At 37.0% G+C, this 24,682-nt stretch overlaps 1 protein-coding gene across 2 annotated transcripts; it reads right to left on the reverse strand.

The window, feature by feature from the left end:
* Window positions 1-554: 554 nt before the first annotated feature.
* HACD1 (3-hydroxyacyl-CoA dehydratase 1) lies at window positions 555-19,262 on the reverse strand. Of its 2 annotated transcripts, none has more exons than XM_015811220.2 (7): window positions 19,093-19,262; window positions 15,888-16,005; window positions 13,223-13,241; window positions 13,054-13,136; window positions 9,711-9,832; window positions 5,837-6,015; window positions 555-5,107 (listed from the first exon to the last, which is right to left on the reverse strand). In XM_015811220.2, exons 1-7 carry the CDS (start codon window positions 19,227-19,229, stop codon window positions 5,025-5,027), a joined length of 741 nt encoding a protein of 246 aa, XP_015666706.1. In that variant the 5' UTR covers window positions 19,230-19,262; the 3' UTR covers window positions 555-5,024. The 2 variants fall into 2 exon arrangements, with proteins under 2 accessions (XP_015666706.1, XP_015666704.1); XM_015811218.2 differs by having other exon boundaries at window positions 556-5,107; window positions 13,054-13,142.
* Window positions 19,263-24,682: the final 5,420 nt, after the last annotated feature.

Below are 24,682 nucleotides of genomic sequence, written 5' to 3' on the forward strand. Positions count from 1 at the left end.
CACCCGCCAGAGACCCCTGGATCTCCCCCAACCCTGCCCGGCCCCCACAGGTGTCCCTCCCGAGCATCAAGGTGGCCACACCCACTATGGCCATGCCCACCCAGTCAGCCATGACCACCGTGGCCACACCCACCCAGTTGGCCACGCCCACCCAGCACCCGGCGATAAATAAATGGGTTTTGTGTTGCAGTTTGGGCACTCGGTCTCTAAAAGATTTGCCATCACTGATATATAACAATACTTCATGCAAAAGAATGGAGGACTAGTTGATATAACTGAAGGGAAAGTGAAAAATATGTTTATTTTATAAACTTAAAGAATCGAGAAATGAAATCAGATACATTTACAGAAAGATTAGTTAAAAGTCTGGGTTACGGGATTGAACAAGAGAATGGCGAGATGTGTGACGATTGTAGCCAACATTTAAACCTACTACAGGTATTCTTTGACTTATAACCATTCATTTAGCAACCATTTGAAGTTTCAACAGCACCAAAAAAGTAACTTATAACTGTGGCAGCATCCTCACACTCATGTAATCAAAATTCAAGCATTTGGCAACTGGCATGTACTTATAATGGTTGCAGTATCCCAGGGTTATGTGATCATCAATTTTGACCTTCCCAGCCAAGTCGGCTTCTGACAAGTAAAGTCAATGAGGGGAACTTTATTTGCTTCGCAACTATGGCAAAAATGTCATAAAATTGGGTGAGACCCAGGTAACATTCTCCTTCTGGTCCTAATTGTGATCATAAGTCAAGGACTACCTGTATAGCAGGAAATCATTATTCAGCACAAGTGAAGCATACATAACTATTTCTTACACCTTTCAATACACTGAAGAATGAAAAACAAAAGCCCCAAATAAATTGCAAGTTAATGAACAGTTACTAATAATGCTTATTTGTACCAAATGTTTCCAAATGTTGAAAATGCATATTTTTAATGTACCAAAATGTGTGCAATATTCCTGTCATGGAAATACTTTATTTTTGTGCAATGACTGTCTGAAAAATATTTAATTGCATAAGCTGATCTGTGTCTTTTTAGCAATGCTTATTAAAATTAAGCACAGCCACATCACTAACAGATTTTTCACTGAATTATCCCACTGATCAGCTTCAAGGTTACAAATAATACATTTTGAAAAGGCAAATGTACAGTGTCATCTGAAAAGCCTTGCTATGTAAACATTTGGAAATTATTTGATTTCAATTTTTCTGCTGTTTCCATTTTTTTTAAAAAAAACCACCTACATTTTCAGTAGTATTGGCAGTGCATGTAAAAATGCCTCTTGGGGAACTTCAAATGTATGAATAGATTCTTTCCGTATGAAAAGAGTAAGTCAGGATAGATTTATTTAGAAGGCTATTGAAAATTTGTAAAAGTGTAAGAAAAAATATGCATACAGCCATATGTATTATAGACACACATTAAAAGCATTAGAATGTTTTGCAAATCCAAAGATACCATATAGGATGGCAACAATTAAGCATCCACAACTGTAACTGTGAAATTCAATTATGAACAACTGTGGTTTTGAAAACAGTAGTTTGACTCCATTTTCAAAACAGGCCTGAGAGTCCCATTTTTCTCAGACATAGCAGTAATAAATACTGCAATTCCAAGCCCAGTAGCCAAAATTGCAGAAAGGGACTCTGACTACAGATTTTCTGTTCCTCTGTAAAAATGACTTAAAGAATAAAACGTCAGGAGCTCAGCATCATATAGAACATCTTTAAAATTTTCAGTGTGAATAATAGTCAATATAAGATGAAACTGATGAGTTACTGTAAAAGATTAGGAAACTTGGGCAAAAGGCATTTTATTCTTAATGCTCCAACACAACTGTCAGGCTGAAGGAAAAAGAAAAGCTACATCAGAAATTTCATCTTTTTAAATGCCTTAGTAACAAACATGAGTCTAACTTTTCTATGTTCCAGGGTTTCTCAACTTGAACTTTTAAAATGTATGGACTTAAAATTCCCAAAATTCTCCATTCAGAATGGTGGAGAATTCTGGGAGTTGAAGTCCATGCATCTTAAAGTTGCCACGTTTGAAAATCACCCTCTATTCAATTATCAGTCTATCCTTTGACTGTGGCTGAATTACACAGTTATGTGAATTCTGTTTTCAGCTTGCCATAAGTGAATTCAACTTGCTTTACTTAGTGTTATGTGTGACTCAACACTAAATCTTAGTCCTATAAAACAAGTAACAATCCAATGTCTGTGTTTCTGGGAACTGGGAATAGCAAAATCATTAAAACATAGGGATGTGGATTTAATGATTTATTGGAAATTTCCAGAATAAAATATTTTTGTTCTTAAATTATGTCCAGAAATTCACTCCAAGTACTGTATGTGTTGAGAATCAAAAATGGTATTATTTAATGGGATGTACAAAATGATAAAAAAACACCTTATAATAGTCATTTGTTTAGTGAATGACATCCCCAGTTTAATGACAGCATACATTAGAACCAAATATTTATATCCAAAAGCACCTGGAGCAATTCCAAGTTAGACCAGAAAGAATTAACAGCATGAAGAAGATATATGTAATAAGTGTTAAAACATTGAAGAAAATAAAGACATCAGTCATTAACAAACTTTTTTTTCATATTGCTCTTCTCTGTACTAATTCAGAAATCTCTGTACTAATTCAGAAATCTGTTTCAAACAGCTGCCAGTATATTTTGTGTGAAACAGATGAAATGGTTAAAAGAAGACACAAGCAGTTATTGCAAAGATACAACTGATTCCTCTTGAAATCTTTACATACAAGTATAACCGAAGGCTTTTCATGGTACTTTATCTTAAAGATTTTTACAACATGAGATAAACAGAGCACCTTTCATCATCTTATTGTAGAAACAAATTTCAATTAAACACAATATCTGAGCAGAGAAAACAATTTTTAAATGTAGTTTTAATAAACTTTTCCTTAAAATCACATAAGGACTTGACCCAAAGAGTTAAGAGCATCATTTAGATTTAGCCAGTAACTGCCCCGTGTAGCAAAAATCCCTAATCCCATGAGCCCCAAATGTCTCCTCCCCCTATTTTTATAGCCCATAGAGTTCTGCAGATCATACTTCTGAAGTCCAGAGGAAGCCTGAAAAGCAATAATTTGTTTTTAAAGTAAAAACGTTATGGATCTGATTAGGAATTCTTAGCACTATTCCCCCGATAATGAATAGGCAAAATATTATCAGCTACATTTCTTTTATATATTCTCTTGTTATCCACTCTTTATCATTATTCATTACTGAAAAAATAAAATTTAAAAATGCAACTTTTGTATGTCAAAAAATTGCTTACTTCTGCTTTGAATATCTTTGGAGTCAGATTTTAGATTGATCTAAAATTATAAGCATTATTTCTTTCAGTACCTCATTTTTCAAGCTTACTATTTTATTCAAACTATAATGACAAGAATTCAAAAAGTTAGATAGCTTATATCACATTATTTTGGAGGGGAAAATTAGATTTTTATTTCCTATCAACAACTTTCCCATTAGCAGATTTTTTAATCTATTTGATCAAATAACGTTTTTTCCCTACAAAATATAAATTCTAAGACTTCATGAACACATGGAGCTAATTTTTAGGGCAGTGTTTCACAAATAATTGTGAAAAATAAATTCTGAAACATGGAAATGGCAGCTTGTTTGCAACTCTTTAAAATGTACATCTGGTCCTAGCATAGAACCAAATGTGGTGTTATCTGAAACAAGATCTGGAGAAAGATATGGCTGCTTTAAAAGAGTTGCAGACAGCTGTGGCAGTCACATTCCCATGTGCTCCAAGATATTTATCTGGAATTGAAACCAAAATTTTACCCAGCCCTTGTTTGTTTCTTTGAATGCTGCTCTGCAACTTTAACTTCTGTTCTGCTCTTTAACCAGAAGGGTTAAAATAATTAAAAACCACTAAACATCACCAAGCTAAACCAAAATTTGACAGAGTTTACCATGGTTTTTCCTACCATAACTAGTGGATAAAATATTTTCATACATTTTTGTATCCAATTTTTTTATACAAAAATACTTTTTTGTCATTTAAAAATTACTTGTGTGCTTAAATGTTCCTTTTTAAAATTATTCTGGAGTTTAGTAGGTTTGGATTGCAGAGATATTACATTTATCTGCTTGTTAGCGACTTCCAATTATGAATTATTTTATATTTAAGACTAATTTCTATTATGTATTTCTATTTCTATTTTGTTTATTTTTAATTTCTATTATTTATTTATACTGTTGTAATTATTACAGGGTGATGCTTTTAAAAATCATGCATATTCAATGCAAATAATTCTAATGAATGTTAAGTTTAAGATTGGTTAAAAAACTCTAAGCATGAAACAAAAAAATTATGAGTGCAATGTTATTAACAAAGAAAAGAAAACCATTTTCATTACTTAGGGGCCTTTTTAAGCAGCATCTTATAACACAGAAAGAGGCTGTCACAAAAGCTAAGTAAGCTTATGCCTTGTTAGCATGTGGGTGTACAATCACCAAGGAAAACAGCAAGGTTGTAGCCCAGCCTTGGGAGATAAAAACATCCTGAGAAAGCCAGTGCCAAGCTGTTTCCATAGTATTGCCAAGAAAACTACATAGTTTTGTTCCAGGTTGTCACTATTAGTTGACCTTGACTCAAAGCTGCCTTTACCTTCAAGGACAGGTAAAAAGATTTTGTGAGCACAATCACGACTTGCATTTCCTAAGTAAGCTTAGCCAAATAGGCTAGGTGCAATAATCTCAATTCAGTAATCAAGTATGATTTAAAATGATGAATGGGAATTTCATCTTATTCAACTTCTGCTGAGATATGTGACCAAAAGCATGTTAAACAGCTTGAAAAATAAGACTAAAATTTCATATAGGCCCTTGGAAGCGCATATGTTACAAAATATCATGATCTATATTGATTTTATTTTGTCCCATAATTTCCAAGTTGGACTTGGTAACATGAAAGATTTGATTGTTACTCTGAAAAAGCACCATGATTACAAAGTTTGTTTTAATCGTCCTTTTCTACAATCACTTCACCATGAAGCACTTTTCTTCTTTGACGTAGCATGTGAAAATACAATTGTGGAAACACTAAAAAAGCAAAAAAACAAAACAAGTTAGACTATGTTGAAAATAAAATGTGCAATCAAACTGGAGTGTATTGAATGGGTACAATATGGAATTGAATCCTGGATTAGTAAATTGGTTAGAATGATCCCTTTCTGAAAGGCCAAGAATTGCTTTTAGCTTGTGTTTTAATCTTTGATAAGACTTTTATTACTATTTCAAAATACTAATTTTGAATTAATATATTCATTAATAATTTAATGAAAAGCACTTGATAGTGTTTTACTAGATAGTGATTTCAATTTTTCACTTTGGGAAGATAATAACTTCCTGATTTAAATTAAGACATGCTGGGAAGGAATTCTCAGTTTTGCAACACCTGAAGTATACCGTGGTCCCATCTAGTGCAGTTTTGCCTATTCCAGTAAACAGCAGCTCTTCATGATCTCTGGCTCATTACAATTTTTTCCACTACAATTTTATTCAAAATCCTTTTTAATTCTAGATATCATATCTAAGAAGTTGTAATGTATGACAGAATTCATTTAAGGTCCATGTTTTATTATTAAGCTATAGTTCATCTCAATGAGTATAACATTCATAGCATTCTTAAAAAGTAGCACTATACAATAAAAATGCATGTGTGTGTATATATATATATATATACACACACACATACATACATATACATATACACATATACATATACACACATATATACACACACACATACATATATTCATTGAAGCTTACATGGTATATATGAGGCCATGATGATGAGCAGAAAATAGTAGTAGTCAAAAGACACATTATATTTGTTTGGAAGCCTCACAGAAAACATGCCTGATCTCTTCACATAGGGTAATGCTGCATAAATCGTTAGAAGTTCACCAACAACTCCTACTGGATATAAGATGATGAAAAAATTGTACCTGGAAGAAACAGCAGATAAATTACTTGTCTTCTGCTTTGCCGTAACACAACCAGTAAAAGAAAGACCAACTGCAAGTCTATGTGTACTTATCTGAAATAGGTTCCATGTAGGATGGTTTGTCATGTGAAAAATATATTTGTATCCAGCATACTATAGTGTTCTTAACATTGCTTTAAAATATTTATATGTTCTCGTGGGCAAGCCAACAGCTGAATATCTTTTTCAGGGGTCCATATTATTTTGAAGGCTTGCCTGAAAACCTGTTCACAGGGATGTCAGTGGGGAGGGATCTTGCAACCATCAACTAAAGTTCCATCCTTGCATGTGAGGAGCTGTCTTATCCCATTGGGATTAACCTGCCTCACTCATTCCAGTGGAAAGGACCTACTTGGGATCCCATCAGCCAAAGGATTTTAGCTAGTGGAGTCCAGAAGAAGCATCATTTCTATTGCAGTTTTCATCATCTGGAATATTCTCCTATTAGACATGAGATCCGGTCCCACACTCCTCACCTTCTGGAAACGCCTAGAAATTTGGCTCTGCCACGTGGTCTGTGATCAGGATAGCGGCTTGCTATATTGGGAGCAGCTGATGAAACAGGGAAGATTCTTTCCACCAAGCTTCTCATCCTATTAGTTTTTAATTTTAAACTTTTTATTCTATTTTAATTCTTTTTTGCACTTAACTTTTATTATATTGTAAATTGCCCAGCGTTAACTGTATTAGTGAGATGGGCAGCCCAGGAATCCAATAAACAAACAACAAACAAACAAACAAACAAATAAATGCGGATGCTCATAAAAAGGTATGAAACTACACAGCTAAGGCTGTCATTTTCACTTACAGAGACCGCTGCCTACTTGAAATATAACTGCATAAAGAAAAGGCAAAGATAAAGATTTCCTCTGTCTAGTCATGCCTGACTCTAGGGGGCAGTACCCATCTCCATTTCTTACCAGATGAAGCCAGCATTATCTGAAGACATTTCCATGGTTATGTGGCCAGCATGACTAGACGTATAAAACTGTGTTCTCTTCCCATCGAAGGGCATACTGTAATATAATGTACTGGCTTTCTACTCAGGCTTTATAAATTCAGCAGATCAATAAGGGTTCTGCTGAATCTTTATACCAGGTAGAAAACTTTTTATTCTCACCAATAAGAGATTTTAAAGATTAATATTCATAATCTAAAATGTTCTAAAATGTTATTGTTGCTATCTTTTTTCCTTATTTGCTTATAAATATTTTTGTTAATTTATTTATTTTTCCTTCTTCATCTTGTTTTCCTATAAGAACCTGAGGCCTTAGATTATAATGACATAAATTAAGCGTGGAGGATATGCTCTAATAGTTTAGGATGGCATTAAAAATGCTAGGCTGAATGTTTTAAAAATGAAATAAGGAACAGCAGTCAAGCAATCCCCACAGCTATTTCATAGGCAGCTATTGATGTTATATAGATAAAAGCTTACAACTGAAGGAATAGCATCTTGGGAAATGTTAGGATGATTTTTTTTTAAATGAAAGACACTGGCTGCTTTGAAAAGCACTGCCTTATTTACTTGTTGTCAAGTCACTCACTGAAAACCTTCAACAGGATTTGAAAATACTTGAAGAGTTTTCATGCAAGACACAGCATGCAACTGTAGTCTTCATAAAACAAAATCTTTCTTCAATTCATGCTGGGAAAAGGAAGGAGACAGTTAGAAAAACTGAACAAAGGGCATTCAATGAGGAAAATAGTTAAGATTTAAAACAGCAGCCCCAGAACCTGAAAACTTTATAAGATTTAATAAACTTAGAGAATATATAGGTCAACTGGAATCAATGAATGGGATTCAACAAGAGGCCCAAAAATACCTTGAAGGAGAAACTGATTAATGCAACTTTATCTAAAACAACTGCAAATAAATAAACTGTAAGTTAAACCATGCCTATGCAAAGTTTTTTTTTATGGCAGAACCAAAATTTGAGAATTTAAACCAAAAAGTCTTTTGAATTTTGAACACTCGCTTTAGAAAAGGTCGTGGAAAATGTCAGTTTAGAGCTATCATTTTTATTTCACAAAAGAATGGCTGCCAACTAATTATCATATGGAGTTTTGCAATTCTATTTTAGATTATTGTTGTCTTTATTCTATAATATTCGGACAACTTGCAAAATTTCTGTTTTACACTCAGAAGAGCTCAGTACCATGATTTGACAGTTAGTAAGACTATTATTGTCATTGTGCATTTTCAAACAATTTGAACTAATTTGCTGACTTTTTTTTAAATGAACCACTCTGGTGCTATTGTATGTGCTATCTTCTTCTGAAAAATAATATGAAAATTATTTTAGCTTTTACATGTATGCAATCCTATAAATCAGATTTAGAAATTAAATTCTGTACACTCAGAAGGAACTTTCCAGCTAAACAATGTTTATTTTTACAACAAAGGATATCTGTGCAAAAAAAAAAAAAATCAGCAAAGTGGTAGGTTCTTTTTCTTCCATTGAAATGTTTGAAAATTTAAATTGCTAATTTACTGGCATTCTTTACTTTGCATTGTTTATAATGTATTGCTAGTTGCTGCACATTTAAGTAGTATTGTAATGATGTACAGCAATATTAACATTTAACTGAACACAGCTTAAGGAAAATTATCACATCTTGCTAAAGAAACCCAAGTTCAAATCTCTATTGAGCTTGGAAGCTCTTAATGAAACTCAATTAATTTTATAGTTAAAATAAAAACTAGATCTACCTTGAGAAGAAAAAAATTCCCCAAATGTTAATTGTGTAGGCCTTTGCAAAATATACTATTATGAATGAATCTCCAAAGTTAAAAACACTTATATCGGACAGTCATAAAAAGCAACATATTATAATTACATGATTTCCAGAGCCTCAGTTTCAATCCATATACTCTGTGAAAACCAACATGGCTGCAACAACTAGCTATTGAAGGAGAAATTACATGGGAGTAAAGTTCATGTTGGATATGAATAGAATATTTGAAATTTAAGTTCTCCAATAAATCGCTTTCTAATTTTTTAGATATGACGTGCCTTTCCAGAAACTGTACTTTACATATTTCTATTACTTTACCTTCTTTTACATTTCATTCCAGCAAAATAATGCCCCAAAATGGCAGAATAGAAAGTCTCTTACAAATTCTATAATAAGTAACATTTTGCATTGCAATATGCAAAAAATGAAGGACACCTTAAATGGTACATTAACTAGCTAATAAGGTGCTGACCTAAAAACCAGGAGAGTGGAGTTCTAGTCCCCAGTTAAGAGATCAAAGCAGCTGGGTGACCTTGGACAGTTACTCTCTCTCAGCCTAACCTACCTCACAGGGTTGTTATTGTGAAGAGAAGAGGAGGAGGAGATATTTATAAAAATTATAAATGCAGGATAAAAATCTAATAAGCAAATTAAAATAAATTCAATTTTCAAAAGACATACACAAGCATGCCTTAGAAATATTAAGGGCATTAGCAAAGGGAAAGTTAACAAAAAGTTACAGAATTCTGCTTTTAAAATAAATCCAGTTCTAAGAACTTACAGTGTGTTTAAAGCACATCAAATCACTTTATACACATACATGGAAAACACTCATAGCAAATTTCTTCCTTGCTGATTAGGCATGCATGAAAAGCATGCCCAGAACAATAAGAAACTAAACTGCAAGGCATTCTCCACCTGGCCCATTTTATGAAGTATGGCAAATGGTTGAGCATATTGAATGTGTAGAAGGAATATCGAGTAATCTCAGTCACAGTCCATATAACCAGAAAAAGAATAACACTCTCCTCATTCTGGATCTGTGGAAGTATAAAGAGCCAACATTTTCTTGAATCCTAGAATTGCAACAGACTCTCAGATAATTCACCAAAGCCAATATTGTTTAGGACAAAAAGAGATGCTGTCTATATTTTAGTCTAAGTGAGTATGTTGCTATTAAATAGAAAAAGAAGCAAAGAACTGATACATAATGTAACATTTTTAAACTAACCATTCTCTTTTGTTTCTAACATCCTTTTTTAAGATTATGTCTATATTATTTCTATTTGGTCCCATAAACATAACTATCACCCTTCCCCAACCAGGTGCTCTCCAGATATAATGGAATTACAACACTCGGAATCTCCAGTCAAAAATGCCTAAGCTAGGTGGAGAATTCTGAATACTGAAATCCTACACATCTGGGAAGTAGTAGCTTAACGAATGCCACTATACATAGTTTCTCAGAAGCAACTTCTTTAGAATTCCATCGTAATTACACATAGGGGTGCAAGTGACACTATTCAGATAACTGGCAAAAATATTTTTTACAGAAGTTGTATTGGCTCAGATTTTGAGGGATTTCTTTGGCAGAACACCCTTGAACCAAAAAAGGATAGAACAGACATTAAAAATTATTGCACATGCTTTTCAAAATAAAATGTTAACACTGCTGCAATAAACAACTTTTTTATTGTTCTTCGGCAGATGGGGAAAAGCCCATAGTCATTTCACTGTCTCAATAGCTTATATTGATCTAGCCATTCTTTTATGACATCCGCATCTATGGCGGATTAAATTAATTCCCAGATTTACAAAATAAGATCTATTGATTAGTTTCTGAAATCACTATAGACAAGTAATTTTCCTTTCATTGAAATAGGAAGAATTTTGTAATAAATCTTCTTGCTCAAAGGCTAATACACATTCCAACGGCATCTGAGAAATAAAGATTCAAAACTGTTGTTTTTCTAAGACAAAATAAGACTTTGGCCACTTTCAGTGAATGCACTACAAAAATACAAAGATTGTATATTAGTTTTAAGAATATCAATTGTGTCCTTAATAAATGCATTCAATTTTTTTCTCTAGAAGTATTTAAGTAATAGGAATATTTTTTGTTTAACTTCTGTACAAACACTGTTATATTTGCACTTACACTATGGTTTCTGGGAGTGGGGGAGGCTAAATGCAAATTGATTATGGCCTAAAGAAGGGATAAGATAGAAATCAAATTGCTTTTTAACTTTTTTTTCTAAAATGAAGAAACAACAATAAGCAACAATACTGTGAAACTCTTCATATTAAGATAGAAACCTTTATTATATATAAAATAATGTAAGCATTTTGCAGTTGTTTATCAAAGCTAAACTCATCTCTGGATGTAAAATAAAAGCAATCTTATGCTTATTATGCAATATTAACATTTTAGAAAACACATTACTTAACCTTTTTCTCTTTAAAGTTATCTAAATCAGCAGGGTTAAAATAATCTCTAGTCAACACTGTATAAATACCATTGTACCCATACGTAAGTTACTACTTGTGTTTTATAATAATATACTAAAGTAATATTTTTAATTTGTGTATCCTGACTTATTGCTATAGAAAAGGAAGTGTGGGATTACTACACATTTAGATTTTCAAAGCAATTGCTCTTTTGAAGCCTGAATTCTTGTATGACTAGTCTTCATACTTATCAATGTTACAACATCTCCATGGTCACATGATCCAAATTTGGACAGTTGGCAACTGGCATATAACAGTTGCACGGTCCTGGAGTCATGTGATCACCGTTTGTGAGCTTTCCAGCCAGCTTCCAACAAGCAAAGTCAATGGCGGAAGTCAGATTTGCTTAATGAATCACTTAACAACTGCAGTGATTTACTTAATAACTGTGGCAAAAAAGTCGTAAAATGGGACAAAACTCACTTAACAACTGCCTTGCTTAGGAATGGAAGTTTGGGGCTCAGTTATAATTTTAAGTCAAGGACTACCGTACTTGTACTGTTCCCTATATCCCCCCCCCCCCATATTGGCTCTAGTATTCTCCTGGAATCAATGTGTTTTACATTTTTCTTTCTGGCAAACATAAACCTAACCTGACCAATATCTTAGAAACTATGGGATATCTTCTATTGCTGCTGAAAAAAGTATTTATATATAAACCATGGTTGTGTAAGGCAATTATCTAGTCTAATAAAAATAAACTTTCAAGTAGCATAGGAACAGAAAAACTGTAAGAGTTTTAATCAGGGGGAAGAGGCCAGTCCTACTTACTTTCCCACATAAGGAAATCACTAACTGCCATCTGCTGGTGAGAGATCCAACTGTTTCAAAGTGCATAGGGGTATACAAAAACAAACCAGCTTTATGTGAGCAAAAGTCTAAAATCTAAGGTCCATTCACACAGTAATCACAATCAATTTACTAATAATTCCTAAATGCAAAAATTGATCCAACAGGTTATAAAATAGCATAAAACACTTTTTACCTTATTATAATAGAATCTGCACCCCATCCAACCAAAGTGATATAAGGCAATCATGAATATAGTTAACCAGACTTTTTCTCAGTTTGTGCAGTAAGAAATGATCTTCCAATGAATGCATTTAAGACTGCCATTTCCATGTCCATCTAAAGAGAACTTCTTCAACTGAGAATTACAATCTTGATCCAATATATTTACTGACTGGATTAATAACTATACCATGAACTGATAATCCTCTTGTAGTAGTATATCAGAACAGAAGCTACAACTCTTAGAGTAAATACAATTGAAATCAATGGGGCACTGAGGGACTAGGCTCCATTCTTCCGTTTACTTTTATTTTTCAGCAAGTCAAAAGCATAGAAATACTATTTAAGGCATAGCAACTCTTAGGATATATATCCAAAAATTCAGCTGCCTAAAAATAAACATTTCTCCTCAAACCCAAAAACCTCTTTACCCAATTCCACTTTATAAAATGCATTGCAAGAATTGGTACTTTTTCTTGGTAATTTAAATATGGAATGTACAAAGCATAAGAGTTGTATATCCAACTTCAATGGTTTTTACAACCTTTTCACCCATATATAATTAGGGCCCTTTTCAGTTCACCTTATGGGTCTGTGCATTTCAGTCTTTCTTAAGATTACTGACAATGAGTCTGTGCTAACTTATGTTTTAAAAATGTCAATGTATCTGTAAATGTTTAACTGTTTCTGTGAAACCATGATATTGTGGACTGAATGATGCAATGTTCACTTTGACACTTACCTGCTTTATACTATGTGTAACAAACCACACCATGAAGATTCTGGAACTCACTTGGACCCCCGTCACAAGCATAGAAGTGTGCACTACTCCTTAAAAAGAGAAATAGGTCACCGTTGTCTAATAAAGTAAGAGTGGGCTTAGTTAACTGAGGAACTGAAAAGAGACTCACCAACCGCACAGTGGATTATCTGTAAAATTGAAAGGAGGGGAAGACAGAAGGAATTAGAACATGAGTATTCAGAATTGACCTATGGCTGGAAAATCTCTGCTTAGCTGCATTTTTTTCAGAGGTTTTTCTTACCCATATACATGGAAATAATTAATTTAATTTGTACATGGATCTTGTATTAAGAATGAGTTTTAATATGGAAAATACAAGATATATAGTAACCATGGAGAAATTATCAGAGAAGTATGTTCACATGCCTATTTGGGAGTAGGACTCTGGCAAGAAAGAGACTGGTTACCTAATTTACTTTAGGAATATTAATTAAAAACAGCAGTAATAATGAAAAATAAAAGTAATAAGAGCAGGCTCTCTTTTTTCTTATCTCAGCCAAAATGCATCCAATTTAGATATACAGATTACTGGTTATGGCACTTTTAACCAACCTGGCATCTTCCTTATGATTTGAAGTTAATTGCTCAAGTTAGGCAATTATAATGCAATACAAATGGATTGGAAGAGGTGAGTTGTGATGTTCCCCAGTTGGATAAAACAACATACGTGTTGGCACAGGCTTACCTGTGCTATTGGTGTAAAATAGTGTCACTTATCTAAAATTTCTTGCTTTGTTTTTCTCTCTCCCTCTCACTTTTTCATAGTTATGACTAACATGCATCCCCAACTCAGCCATGACATTTATTATTGTGTATGCATTTTCTCTATTAATATCTGTTAATGCCCGAGGGGGGGGAGAGGCATGATTACAAGTTGAAAAAATGAGCAAATAATTATATGGCATTAACCAATCCTATGACCTGTAAAATTATGAAACCTAGTATCTTGGAAAAAACATGAAAATAGCAAAAATGAAGAAATTATATGGCCACAAGATACATAAGATGAATGATGTTTCCAATATATCTCACTAATTCTCACCAAGGGCCATGCTGATTGTACTGATAGGACGAATTCCAAAGAATTTGGATGGCCATGTTTCTTATTCATGTCTTAGTATAAAATCTACCTGGGACAACTAGGAAATTGTGCAAACTGAGCTTCAAATGCAGGCTACAGAAGGCTGATACATATGATTTCTCTAGCACCTAAATTTAAAGAGGCTTTAAAGGATTATAGTTAGGATTAGGATTCTGTTTTGAAGAACTCAATTTATTTATTACATTTTTATTCTGCCTTATCTTGCAAGATAACATTTGAGGATTTCCCCTAAGTTTATCTCCATAGCAGCAAATCAAGGAAGGAATTTGAGCTGAAAGTGATTGTCCCAGATACACCTAATGGGTTCTATGGGTGAGTTGTGACTTAAGCTTGGGTTTCCATATTTCCTAATCACTACATACTAAGCATTAATGTTTGATGTGCTTAACTTCCTTCCAATCAGTGCATATCACTGGGCATTTATGATTACAAATTCAAATTCTCAGACTTTTCCCATATTACTGCAAATAACTGTGAATGGATTGTAGATGCACTCAGTAGAGAACATATTAAGGAATCTTTTTAAAAAAAAATCAGAAACAGACATTAAACTGCTACTGCTCAGAGACAGACTGACAGGGAATGACATCATAATGGATGACAGCCAGCACAAAGAGAGATGGCTGGGTATCTGGAAATAGAGAAGCCCAACAATGCAGATCTTCCTGATCCTTCAGAAATTGCTGAACATGTTTCAGATGCGTCACAAAATTAAAATAGTGATAGTTTTGCTTAATGACTAGTCATTAGCAATTGTTCAAAGTTAAGACAGACTTCCCAGAATTACTTATGACTTGTTTTCAAATACCAGCTGACAGCTGCACCCACTGCTCAGTCACATGACCATGATTTTTGATGTTTTTTGCTCGTTTCTGGCATTTGTTTCAGCAAAAAATAAGCAACCACCCCCTCTGGGGAAAACAGACTCATTTAATGACAGTGGTGTTCACCTAGCATTCATGATGTTTACTTAATGACCACCACAAAAAATATTGTAAAGCTGAGCATGGTCACAGCTTACAACGGTAATCCCAGACTCAATTATAGTCATTAGTTGAGAACTACCTATATACTCATGAACTAATTTAGATTACATTGCAGTCACCTGAAGAGGTTCTAAATGAGCGCACAGAGTTATCATAAAATTTGCAACATTAAAGTCTGTAAGCTGAAGTGCTCTCATAGCACTTCCATGTGGGATGTCTGTGAATTATAATAATTATATTTGACATCTCAGAAAATAACTATTGCAGTTGCATATATTTTATCAGTGACAGGTGAGTACAGCTCTTACCTGAAAGCGCTAGTTCATTAAATATAGCTCTAGTAACTTCTAGAAATTTCTGGGGCTCTTCATTTTAAAAAAGGTCTTGGTCTTGAAACCATCATTTTAATTTCCCACAGAATCCCAAAGAGGCATTCTAGGAAAGTAACTATCAACTCTGACTCTAACTCTTTTTTGTCACAACTGAACACTTAATAAAGTGTCACGAAACAATTTGGAAAGGGCACCCTGAAAGCTACAGCTGACACCTCAGAATAAATCCGTAAGTACTTTCTGATCTCACTAATGGCCCAACAGCATCTGGCAACAATTAGTTTAGGCTGCTAACTACTTTTTGTCCAGATTTACATTCTCCTTTCAAATAAGATATATTTATTAAAAACTTACCTCAAGCAAAGCAAAAGTCTGGAAAAATTTAAGTGTCTTTTGAATGCTTTTATATAAGCCTTTGTATGTTCCTTTGTCCATATAGAACCGGGCCATGGCAATAGCCAGTACAAGCCACCTAAACAGAAAAAACAATATCCTTATTGGAATAATGAACGGTTAAAGTATTTTCATGTTGTTCCATATCAGTTATGTATAAGTCATCATTTCTTAGACACTGTCATTCATCTGTGTTTTGTATTTATAACTAAGTGAAAGTGTTTTTGCACAGATAGAAATTCTAAAGTACTGGAAAGAATGAAGAGCAAGTTTACTCTGCAGCAAGACAACAATATTTCAGACAATTCCTTTCTCTAATCTCATCTATTATTCATGCTCCAACTGAATTTATTTTATTTCTTTTATTTACACATTTTGTACCACTAATTTCTGGTAATTTACAGCTATGCAAAATCCATAAATCATGAACAAACTGAAGCCCGGGTAACAAGAGTGATTTTTATGTTTTTCAACAGCTATACAGAACAGCTGAGTTTTAACTGCCCATTACAAAAATGTAACAGAGGCCACCACGCAAATTTCTGGAGCTAATTATTCCATTAAGATAAACTGGTTCCTTACTAGATAGGTACATTAATATGCAGCAAATTAGGAGAACGTTTTTTATTTTCTACACAAAGCATTCAATTATGATTCCAAAATCATAATGCAGCAAAATGAAGGAAGATACACAAACAAAAATTGATAGCCACAAGTCTCTTTAAAGCAATTTTCTGAGTCAAAGAGAGGGCAGGAGGTGTAATTCAAGAGATGAAGCATACACTTCCTGACAGTGAGAACAATTAACCAGTGGAACAACCTGCCTTCAGAAGCGGTGAATGCTCCAACACTGGAAGTTTTTAAGAAGAGACTGGACAGCCATTTGTCCGAAATGGTATAGGCCAGGGTTTCCTGCCTGAGCAGGGGGTTGGACTAGATGACCTTCAAGGTCTCTTCCAACTTTACTACTATTATTATTATTATTATTACTGCTCTCCCCAGCACGGGGAGAAAAGAAGCTAAGTTCTACTTTAGATAGTGAAATAATCTTTGTGACTATTGCTATACAGTATAAGGAAGAAAATTTTGTCTGTTATCTCATTCCATACATTTCAAGCTCTCTGTGTTTTTAAAAAAGCTTTCATAAACCTTAGTAAAAACTTAATAAATACAAAAAAGTCCAATTTGGATTGGTTATAATTGACTACGTGCTATCAAGTAACAATTACACAGACTTCACAGTTAGACCATCTCCAGATAAATTTGATTGAGTAAACAAATAAAATAAATCTTAAGCCCCATCTAGGTAGGTAGTGAGGTCTGAAAGCTTTTTAAACGTATCTTATTAACCAGGAATAGAAGCTCGTCATAACATGTCCAACTGAGGTGTACGATTGTCAATTGCAATAAACTGAATCTGAAACCAAAGTGTTCATGTGGAATGTTACTGAATACACAAGACATTATATTATACATAACCTTATAATAACTTGAGACACAGAATAAGGTCCTACACCAAGTTATGGATTGCTTTAATTACTGTTTGCGGAATAAGAATATTTGACTGCATATAAATAGTAAATATAAACAATTTATGCATAGTAGAAAGACACATCTGTCAATCCGTTTGGTCTAGTTGTTAAGCACCAGGTTAGAAAGTGGAAGACCATAAATTCAAGTCCTGCCTTAGCCATGAAAGCCAGTCATGGACCAGTCAGCTCAACCCACCTCACAGGGTTGCTGTGTGGGGAAAATAGGAGGAAGAAGGTATGTTGGATATGTTCACTGCTTTGAGTTATTTCTAAAAATAATAAAGGCAGGATACAAATAAATAAAATGAATCAAGCGAGATTCCTAGTGATCTCATAGATGAAATTTAGGGGTTAAAAGTACACAAGTGGCTACATAGGAACAGAATCATAAATCACAAAGGGGGATTCACTAATGTTTGTGATGGAATGTAGTAAGGAGTGGGTTCCCATGAGGAAGTGGTGTGTTGAATTCCAGAAGAGTAAGAGGCAACTCAGTCCAGATACTACAGTATATGTGTTTTTGTGTATATACTACAGTATATGTGAGAAGTAGAGAGTGAAGACAGCCCTCGCTAACAGAGGGATACAGAATATACTGTAGCTGCAGGTGGGTCCTCAGGAGTCCTCAGTCTGGCAAGAGTTTATTTCTAAGTGTGAAACAATAAAGAGCTTGGAAGAATTATGACCCCTGCCATTCTTGGTTTTGGGCTGACATGTTTGAAGACCATGAAGCATGCAAAAAGAAAAAAAGGTTTTGGCAGCATGGGGTTCTTTTTCAATCTTTTTAATAATTTGAAATAATAAAATATGCTCAGGCAAAAGCAGATGAAAAGGGCAGCATGCCTACTCTTTGGGAAAACATTCTATTGTCATTTACATCTATTATGGAAGAACGAACATCTCTTAATTTAACATTCAGAAGGTATGTTCAGAAAGTACAAATCAGATCAGTAATGTAATGTATGCACCTAGCTAATTATGGTTTATTCAATATGCAATGATCAAATAAAACCATGGAGGTCAATAGAACCACTGTGCACGTTTCGTTTTAAACCCATCTAAAGCAATGCAACGGACTAAGGTGGACCAAACAATATTACAAGTTAGAAGTTCTCCTTTAAGGAGGTTCCCACTAATCCTCTTGTCGCCCAGAAAGTTTGGGGTTAATGCTCCCTGATCTGGCTCGGGTTACCGCGGCCATCTGGCCGGGGCAGGTGCTATCGAAGGAAGCCGGCTCAAGTCAGCGGGAGGGGATTGAGCGCTGACTGAACACGCTCTTGTCTTCGGCGGCCACCGCAATAAATTATGCCGAGGGAAGCAGTCTGCCCCATTCCACAACCCCCGGCCGGCATTCCGGGCTCGGGCTATACTTAACCTCTCCGGCGGGCTCGAGGGATGACGTGCTCGTCTTGCTGGAAGCCTGCACCGTATTAGGCAATGCAAGCAAGCCAGGGCTTATCCCCCAGTCGCCGCGCGCTGCCCCGCCAATGCCGCCCCTTTCTCCCCTCGCCACAGTGCCCAGCAGGTACAGCCCGGCCGGAGGTTCAGAGAGGAAGCCTTTCGTCCTGGGACGGGGAGAAGGAAAAGTTCCGTTTTCGCCCCACCGCCGGCTCCACCTGCAACACCCGGCTCACCCGGCCGTCATGGTGATGTTGTAGAAGATCAGCCAGGCTGTGGTCACGGCGCTGCGAGGCCGAAGCATCTTTTTGCCATTCTCCTTCTCTTCCATCGACCCGTTGCCGGCGCTGCCGTCCTCTTCGTTGGACGCCATGGTTTCTCTCCCCCGACGCCAGGCGCAGACAGACCGAGGCACGCGCGGCCGCGAAAGGGACGGAGGGGAGGAGCAGAGCAGGCGGGGCCAGGCGCAGGCGGGGCACTCGGGCAGCGACTTAGTGGGGGCGAGGCGATCGTCTCCTCCCCCCTTCCTTTGCTGCGCTCCACTCACACAACTTTGTGTTGGTTCATGTCGGCAAAGGAGTTGTCATTTGCCCGCGGGGCTTTTGCTTGGGCGATTTTCAAAGGTAGCCAAATGAACATATTCCATCCCAGATACATTCGGACCTTCCCCCTCATTGTTCCTAGGTAGCTTACTCAATAATGGGGGATGCGCTCTCTAGGTGGGTTGCACTACATAAACTCTTGAGCTTTTCTACCTCCAAAAGAATACCCGGTGGAAGTTGCAAGTTGTGGTTCAACACACTTGGAAGGCTTCAAACTGGGGTTCTGCAAAGCAATTTGCACATTTCAAAACGTCACTGATTCTTCTTATTTAGAGAAAGAAAAGAAAGAAAGAAAAATGGGTGCAGTAATTACTTGCATACTTTGGGTTGTCTGCTAGGCTGAAAAGGTTAGTTTATGTTCCTTTCTGATTACTTTTAAAGACAGGACTATATTCAGCCGGTTTCATCGGTTTCTGGAGGGCAAAATGGAACTTCCAAATCTAAAGGTAGCAAACCTCTGTGGGTAAACAATATGCCACAGAAGGGGTCCCCAACCCCCAGTCCGTGGACCAGTACTGGGCCACGGCATGCCAGCAACCGGTCCGCACAAACAAGAAACCCCCATCCGTGGGATGCAGGCAGCACATAAAACCACACACTCTCCAGCCCGTGGAAAAACCTTTTTCCGTGGACCAGTCCCTGATGCCCAAAAGGTTGGGGACTTCTGTACTACAGTAACGTAAGTGCTGTGGATAAATTCCAGGGAAGGTTACTGCTTCCTTATGGCATCACTAAACTGATGAGCAGTTTGCTAATTTGACATGATTCAGCAGAATTTCTCTTTGTACCCGTGCTTTCTTTGGAATCTATGAGAATGAATGCATTGGCATGCATGTATGAGATAATTACTCTCATTTTTAAAGATCTTGTTATAACGTAGACTGCCTCAGTCTCAATCCACCATGGGAGCACTTTACATTCCTTTTAAGGCAGGGGTGTCAAACTCAATTTCATTGAGGGCCGTATCAGCATTGCGGTTGCCCTCGAGTGTGTGTGTGTGGCCAGGGTGGGTACAGCCCACTGGGTGGGCATGGATGGAGTGGGTGTGGCCTACTGGGTGGGCATTCGCGTCAAGGGTGCCTGTGGGGGCCTGGGCAGGAGTGGGACAGATCTGAGGGTTTCTGGCAGAAGGGGTGGGACCAGGGCAAGTACCAAGGCATGGTCCAGTGGAGGAGCCTCACTGTTCCTCTCAGGCCATGTGGGGGGAGGGGGCTAGATGGTGGTGCGGGCTGCCGGGAGCCCTGGACAGCAGAGGTCAAATGTCCAGCCTGGCCCCACTTCCCCAAGGGGGCACCCAGCTGCACTTACCTCCTCCTCAAGGCTGCTGCTGCTGCTGTGCTTGCTCGCCTTACCCAGGTTGCTCATGATGGGTACGAGGGCAAAGTCAGAGGGAGGCCCATTCCCTCTCCATGGGAGGAGACCCGGCTTTGTATCCAAAGCTTCCTTAGCAATAGGATGGGAGACCCCCAGGATAGGTCAGGAGGAGGGGGCAAGGGGATGGTGAATGGGCAGCAGTGTAGGACTAAGGCAGGACTTCCCTCAGACCCTCCCTCTCTTTCTTTCCTTCCTTCTTTCCTTCCTTCCTAAGTACAGAGTGGTAGGAAAATATTTGAGATGAGGGAGGGAGAAAAACAGGCAAGAAATGCAGCTGGGGAGGTGTCACTCTTTGTGAGGAATGAAGAAATGCACCATCGCCTGGAAGTGGCCAGCACATGGCCCTCACCTACTTCACATATCTGGCTTGGTGGGCTCTGGGGGAGGGGATGCCACGAGCAACGTGAGAGTCGACGTTACCTGCGCAATGCTATCCAGCCCCCAGCCTGCCCGTTTTCGGCAGGCAGTGAGGCACACAGCGCCGAGAGGCTGAGCCAGACGGTGTGAATCTGAAAAGAAGCGTGATGCCGCCCAGCCCCCAGCCTGCCCGGTTTTGGCAGGCAGTGGGGCACTTTCCACGCCAAGAGGTTGAGCCAGGCGGTGCGAAGCTCGCCAGCTTTGCACCTTGCTGCCTGCTGAAACTGGGCAGGCTGGGGGCTAGGCAGCATTGCACTTCTCATCAGATTCGTGCCACCCAGCTCAGCTCTTGGCGCTGTGAGGAGAGCGCCCTGCTGCCTGCTGAAACCCCTCCCCCAGAGCCCATCAAGCCGGATATGTGAAGTAGGTGAGGGCCATTTGCTGGCCACTTCCAGGCGATGGTGCATTTCTTCATTCCTCACAAAGGGTGACACCTCCCCAGCATGCACCCAGGGGGTGGGGCCGACGCGGCAGGGGCTGGTTCCTTGCTGTTTCCAGACGGCCTTGTAGAGCTAAGACTGAATGCGTTTCAGCATAGATGGCCACCACAAAATTGTACATTGGCTCCCGGCCAGCCTGGGCCAGGGCCAAGGCAGCGGGGGCCGTTCCCTCACTGTTTCCAGGATGGCTTTGCAGGCCACATGAAACCACTTCGCGGGCCACATCTGGCCCCCGGGCCTTGTGTTTGACATGTCTGTTTTAAGGTATCAGTTTTCAGGTAATGTATTTCTTCTTTTAGAAAATGGGTAGACCTGTGTTCAGAACTAACTTGAGTGACAGGCTAATGGTTGAATATCTTCATGTTAGTTATCTGTCTGTCAAACATTTTGAAATGCGGCTAAACTCTCAAACCAGGCATTTACCCACAGTTCCCAATGCCTTCCTACTATTAAGGAGAACAACTGATAACTGCTTTTCCAACTGGGTGAATATGTTGGATGGGAAAGGAAATGAAGGCTGGGAAAACCACCAATTACTTTTCTTAAGTTGTTCCACAAGAAATCAATACAGACAGACTCAGAGGAAGGTGAAAATTCGGCTGTAACAGCAATGCAAATTATGTTGGTAAAGGTAGTTCTTCACTTATGATTATTCATTTAACAACTGTTCAGAGTTACAATAGTATTTAAAAAAGTGACTCATGATTGGCCCTTGCACTTATGATCATCACAACATCTTCATGGTCATGTGATCAAAATTCAGGTACTTTGCAATCAGCATATATTTACAACTGTTGCAGCATCCCAGGGTCACATGACTGCCGTTTGCAACCTTTTGACAAGCAAAATTAATAGGGTAAGATTTGCTTAATGTCTGTGTGAATCATTTAACAATCACAAAATCTGATGCAAGTTACTTAACAACCACATCATTTAGCAAAGGAAGTTCAGGTCCCAGTTGTGATTGTAAGTCAAGGACTACCAGTATATTTTCTGCTGGCTTAAGAATAGGAGGAGGAGTGTATGTTAACATGACTGTAAGGAAGAATACTTAAACAAACAGATAACAAACAAACAAACATTGGAGTCAACAGAGAATTCCAAAACATAAAGTTTATAAATTTGCAGAGAGCCCAACTGGGACTATGAAATACCTTAGTCGGTTTCAAGATTATTCTAGGCTAAATAATCACACTTGTTACCTAGATGATACAGAGATTTCTTAGAACCTGATAGCTCTCAAATTGATTAATAAAAGAAAACATACCTGGATGTAACTTTTGTTTTGGGGATGGGATAAAATTTGTAAATAAGCTGGTGTTCAGAAAGAACAAAGCACAACCATTTTCATTACAACCATCGTGGGGATATGGAGTGACATATCTTGAAAAACTGGTTTTTACTTAAACCAATAATTAAGTATCCTGGAATGGACTACAGTTTCAGTCTGTGATGAATAAGCTAAGCTAGAATGCAGAATTCCTATTGTATAATTACTTGTCTTTGGGTGAGAGGTTACATGTGGCTTAATGGATGTGGGGGCTAAGATCAGAGTTAAGAAAACAACCATTTTAAAATGAAATGGAAAATAGAATCACCTTGGAGTTTTAAAAATATTGAAATAATATTTATTCATGTATTTATGTAATGATAAATCTAGTCCTCTAAACTTTTTCAGAATGCACATTGGTTTCTAAGTTTTATATTTTCTTTCTTGATATTTATAGTCTAGTATAATGAAAGTTATGTCAAAAAAGATCAATATATCAAATCAGGATTTATTAATCTGGACTTCTTAAATATACTAATCCAATTCAAATAGACCTTTAGCATTTTGTTTAAAAAGTCTGAAGGATATGATAGAAAAATCTCAGTGGAGATTCTTAATCATCCAAACTCACCCAAGAGGCACAATGGCAGAATATCCAGCAATTACTCTATTATTTCTAAATTTAGCAGATTGTAGTGAGTCACAGTCACTTGCACCCAGAACTCCAAGGTTACATAGATCTTATATATATTTTATGTAGAATATTAATGAAACAGATTTCCATCATAGGCATATTTTACAGAGGCACAAAATAGAATTGTTTTACTGAAAAGGATGCATGACAACCAGAACAGAGTTAATCAAATATCATTCAAAGTGTAAAGATACTGCAGCAACATTCCCTGAAATTCAGGAAGTGCCAAGCATTTTAATTGTTATTACATAAGTTGATCATAAAGGTAACTATAGAAAAAAGATAAATAAGGAAACCATACTTTCTTAAATTTTCTGCATTTCACCCAACATTTAAATTCAATAGATATTTGGAGTCATTGGTAGAACACTGGCACAGAATCCAACAATTAAATATATTTGGTAACATCTTACACAGAGTTAATAACTAAAATAAGCATTGCTAAGTTTTTATTTTAGATTCTTATTTCCATAAGGATCAAATGTAGGATTTGATGTTGCCACATTTTGCTATTTACCTTCAGCTTCATCAGTTACTTTTTGTAAAATATAAAAGTTGCAGGAGCAATTGTGAGGGCAGAGATGAGGTTTTTAAATTAACTCTATACTCAGATTAGTAAGGCTGGTATCAGAAATAGGTGTTTTTGGCCATCTGCTGAAGGATAACTGTCACATTGAGTCTCTTAGTGAACCAGGGCCCACAAGAAAGCTTTGTTAACAATCCTTTGAGATAGCAAAGCCATAAAGAAAATTCTTTGCAGCCATCAATTGATTGTGTGGATTTTGCAGCCTAAAGTTGGTAGATTAGCTCTATGTTATTTCAGAGCCAGCTTTGAACCTGTGGCTGGCTTTGAAAGGGAGTTAGAACAGAATTGATGATGCTGTAGAATAAGAGCAGACAGAGCTGAGGGGGAGGAATTAAATTCATCATCAGTTTAGAGTCCTTGTGTTGCCACAAGAGATCCAAGTCCCCGATGAATCCCATTGACCCTTAACTAAAACCAACTTAGTGTTATCTATTAGTTGATTA

The sequence above is a fragment of the Protobothrops mucrosquamatus genome, unplaced genomic scaffold (assembly GCF_001527695.2).
Source record: "Protobothrops mucrosquamatus isolate PMUCROS unplaced genomic scaffold, P.Mucros_1.0 scaffold33, whole genome shotgun sequence".
Classification (NCBI taxonomy): domain Eukaryota; kingdom Metazoa; phylum Chordata; class Lepidosauria; order Squamata; family Viperidae; genus Protobothrops; species Protobothrops mucrosquamatus.

Coding starts and splice junctions, on each gene's coding strand:
- HACD1 (XM_015811218.2), bottom strand. CDS start 19,229: ATGGCGTCCAACGAAGAGGACGGCAGCGCCGGCAACGGGTCGATGGAA. Junction 16,006..19,092: donor AACATCACCATGACGGCCGG/GTGAGCCGGGTG, acceptor TTTTCTGTTTAG/GTGGCTTGTACTGGCTATTG. Junction 5,108..5,836: donor CATGGCCTCATATATACCAT/GTAAGCTTCAAT, acceptor TTGCTTTTTTAG/TGTTTCCACAATTGTATTTT.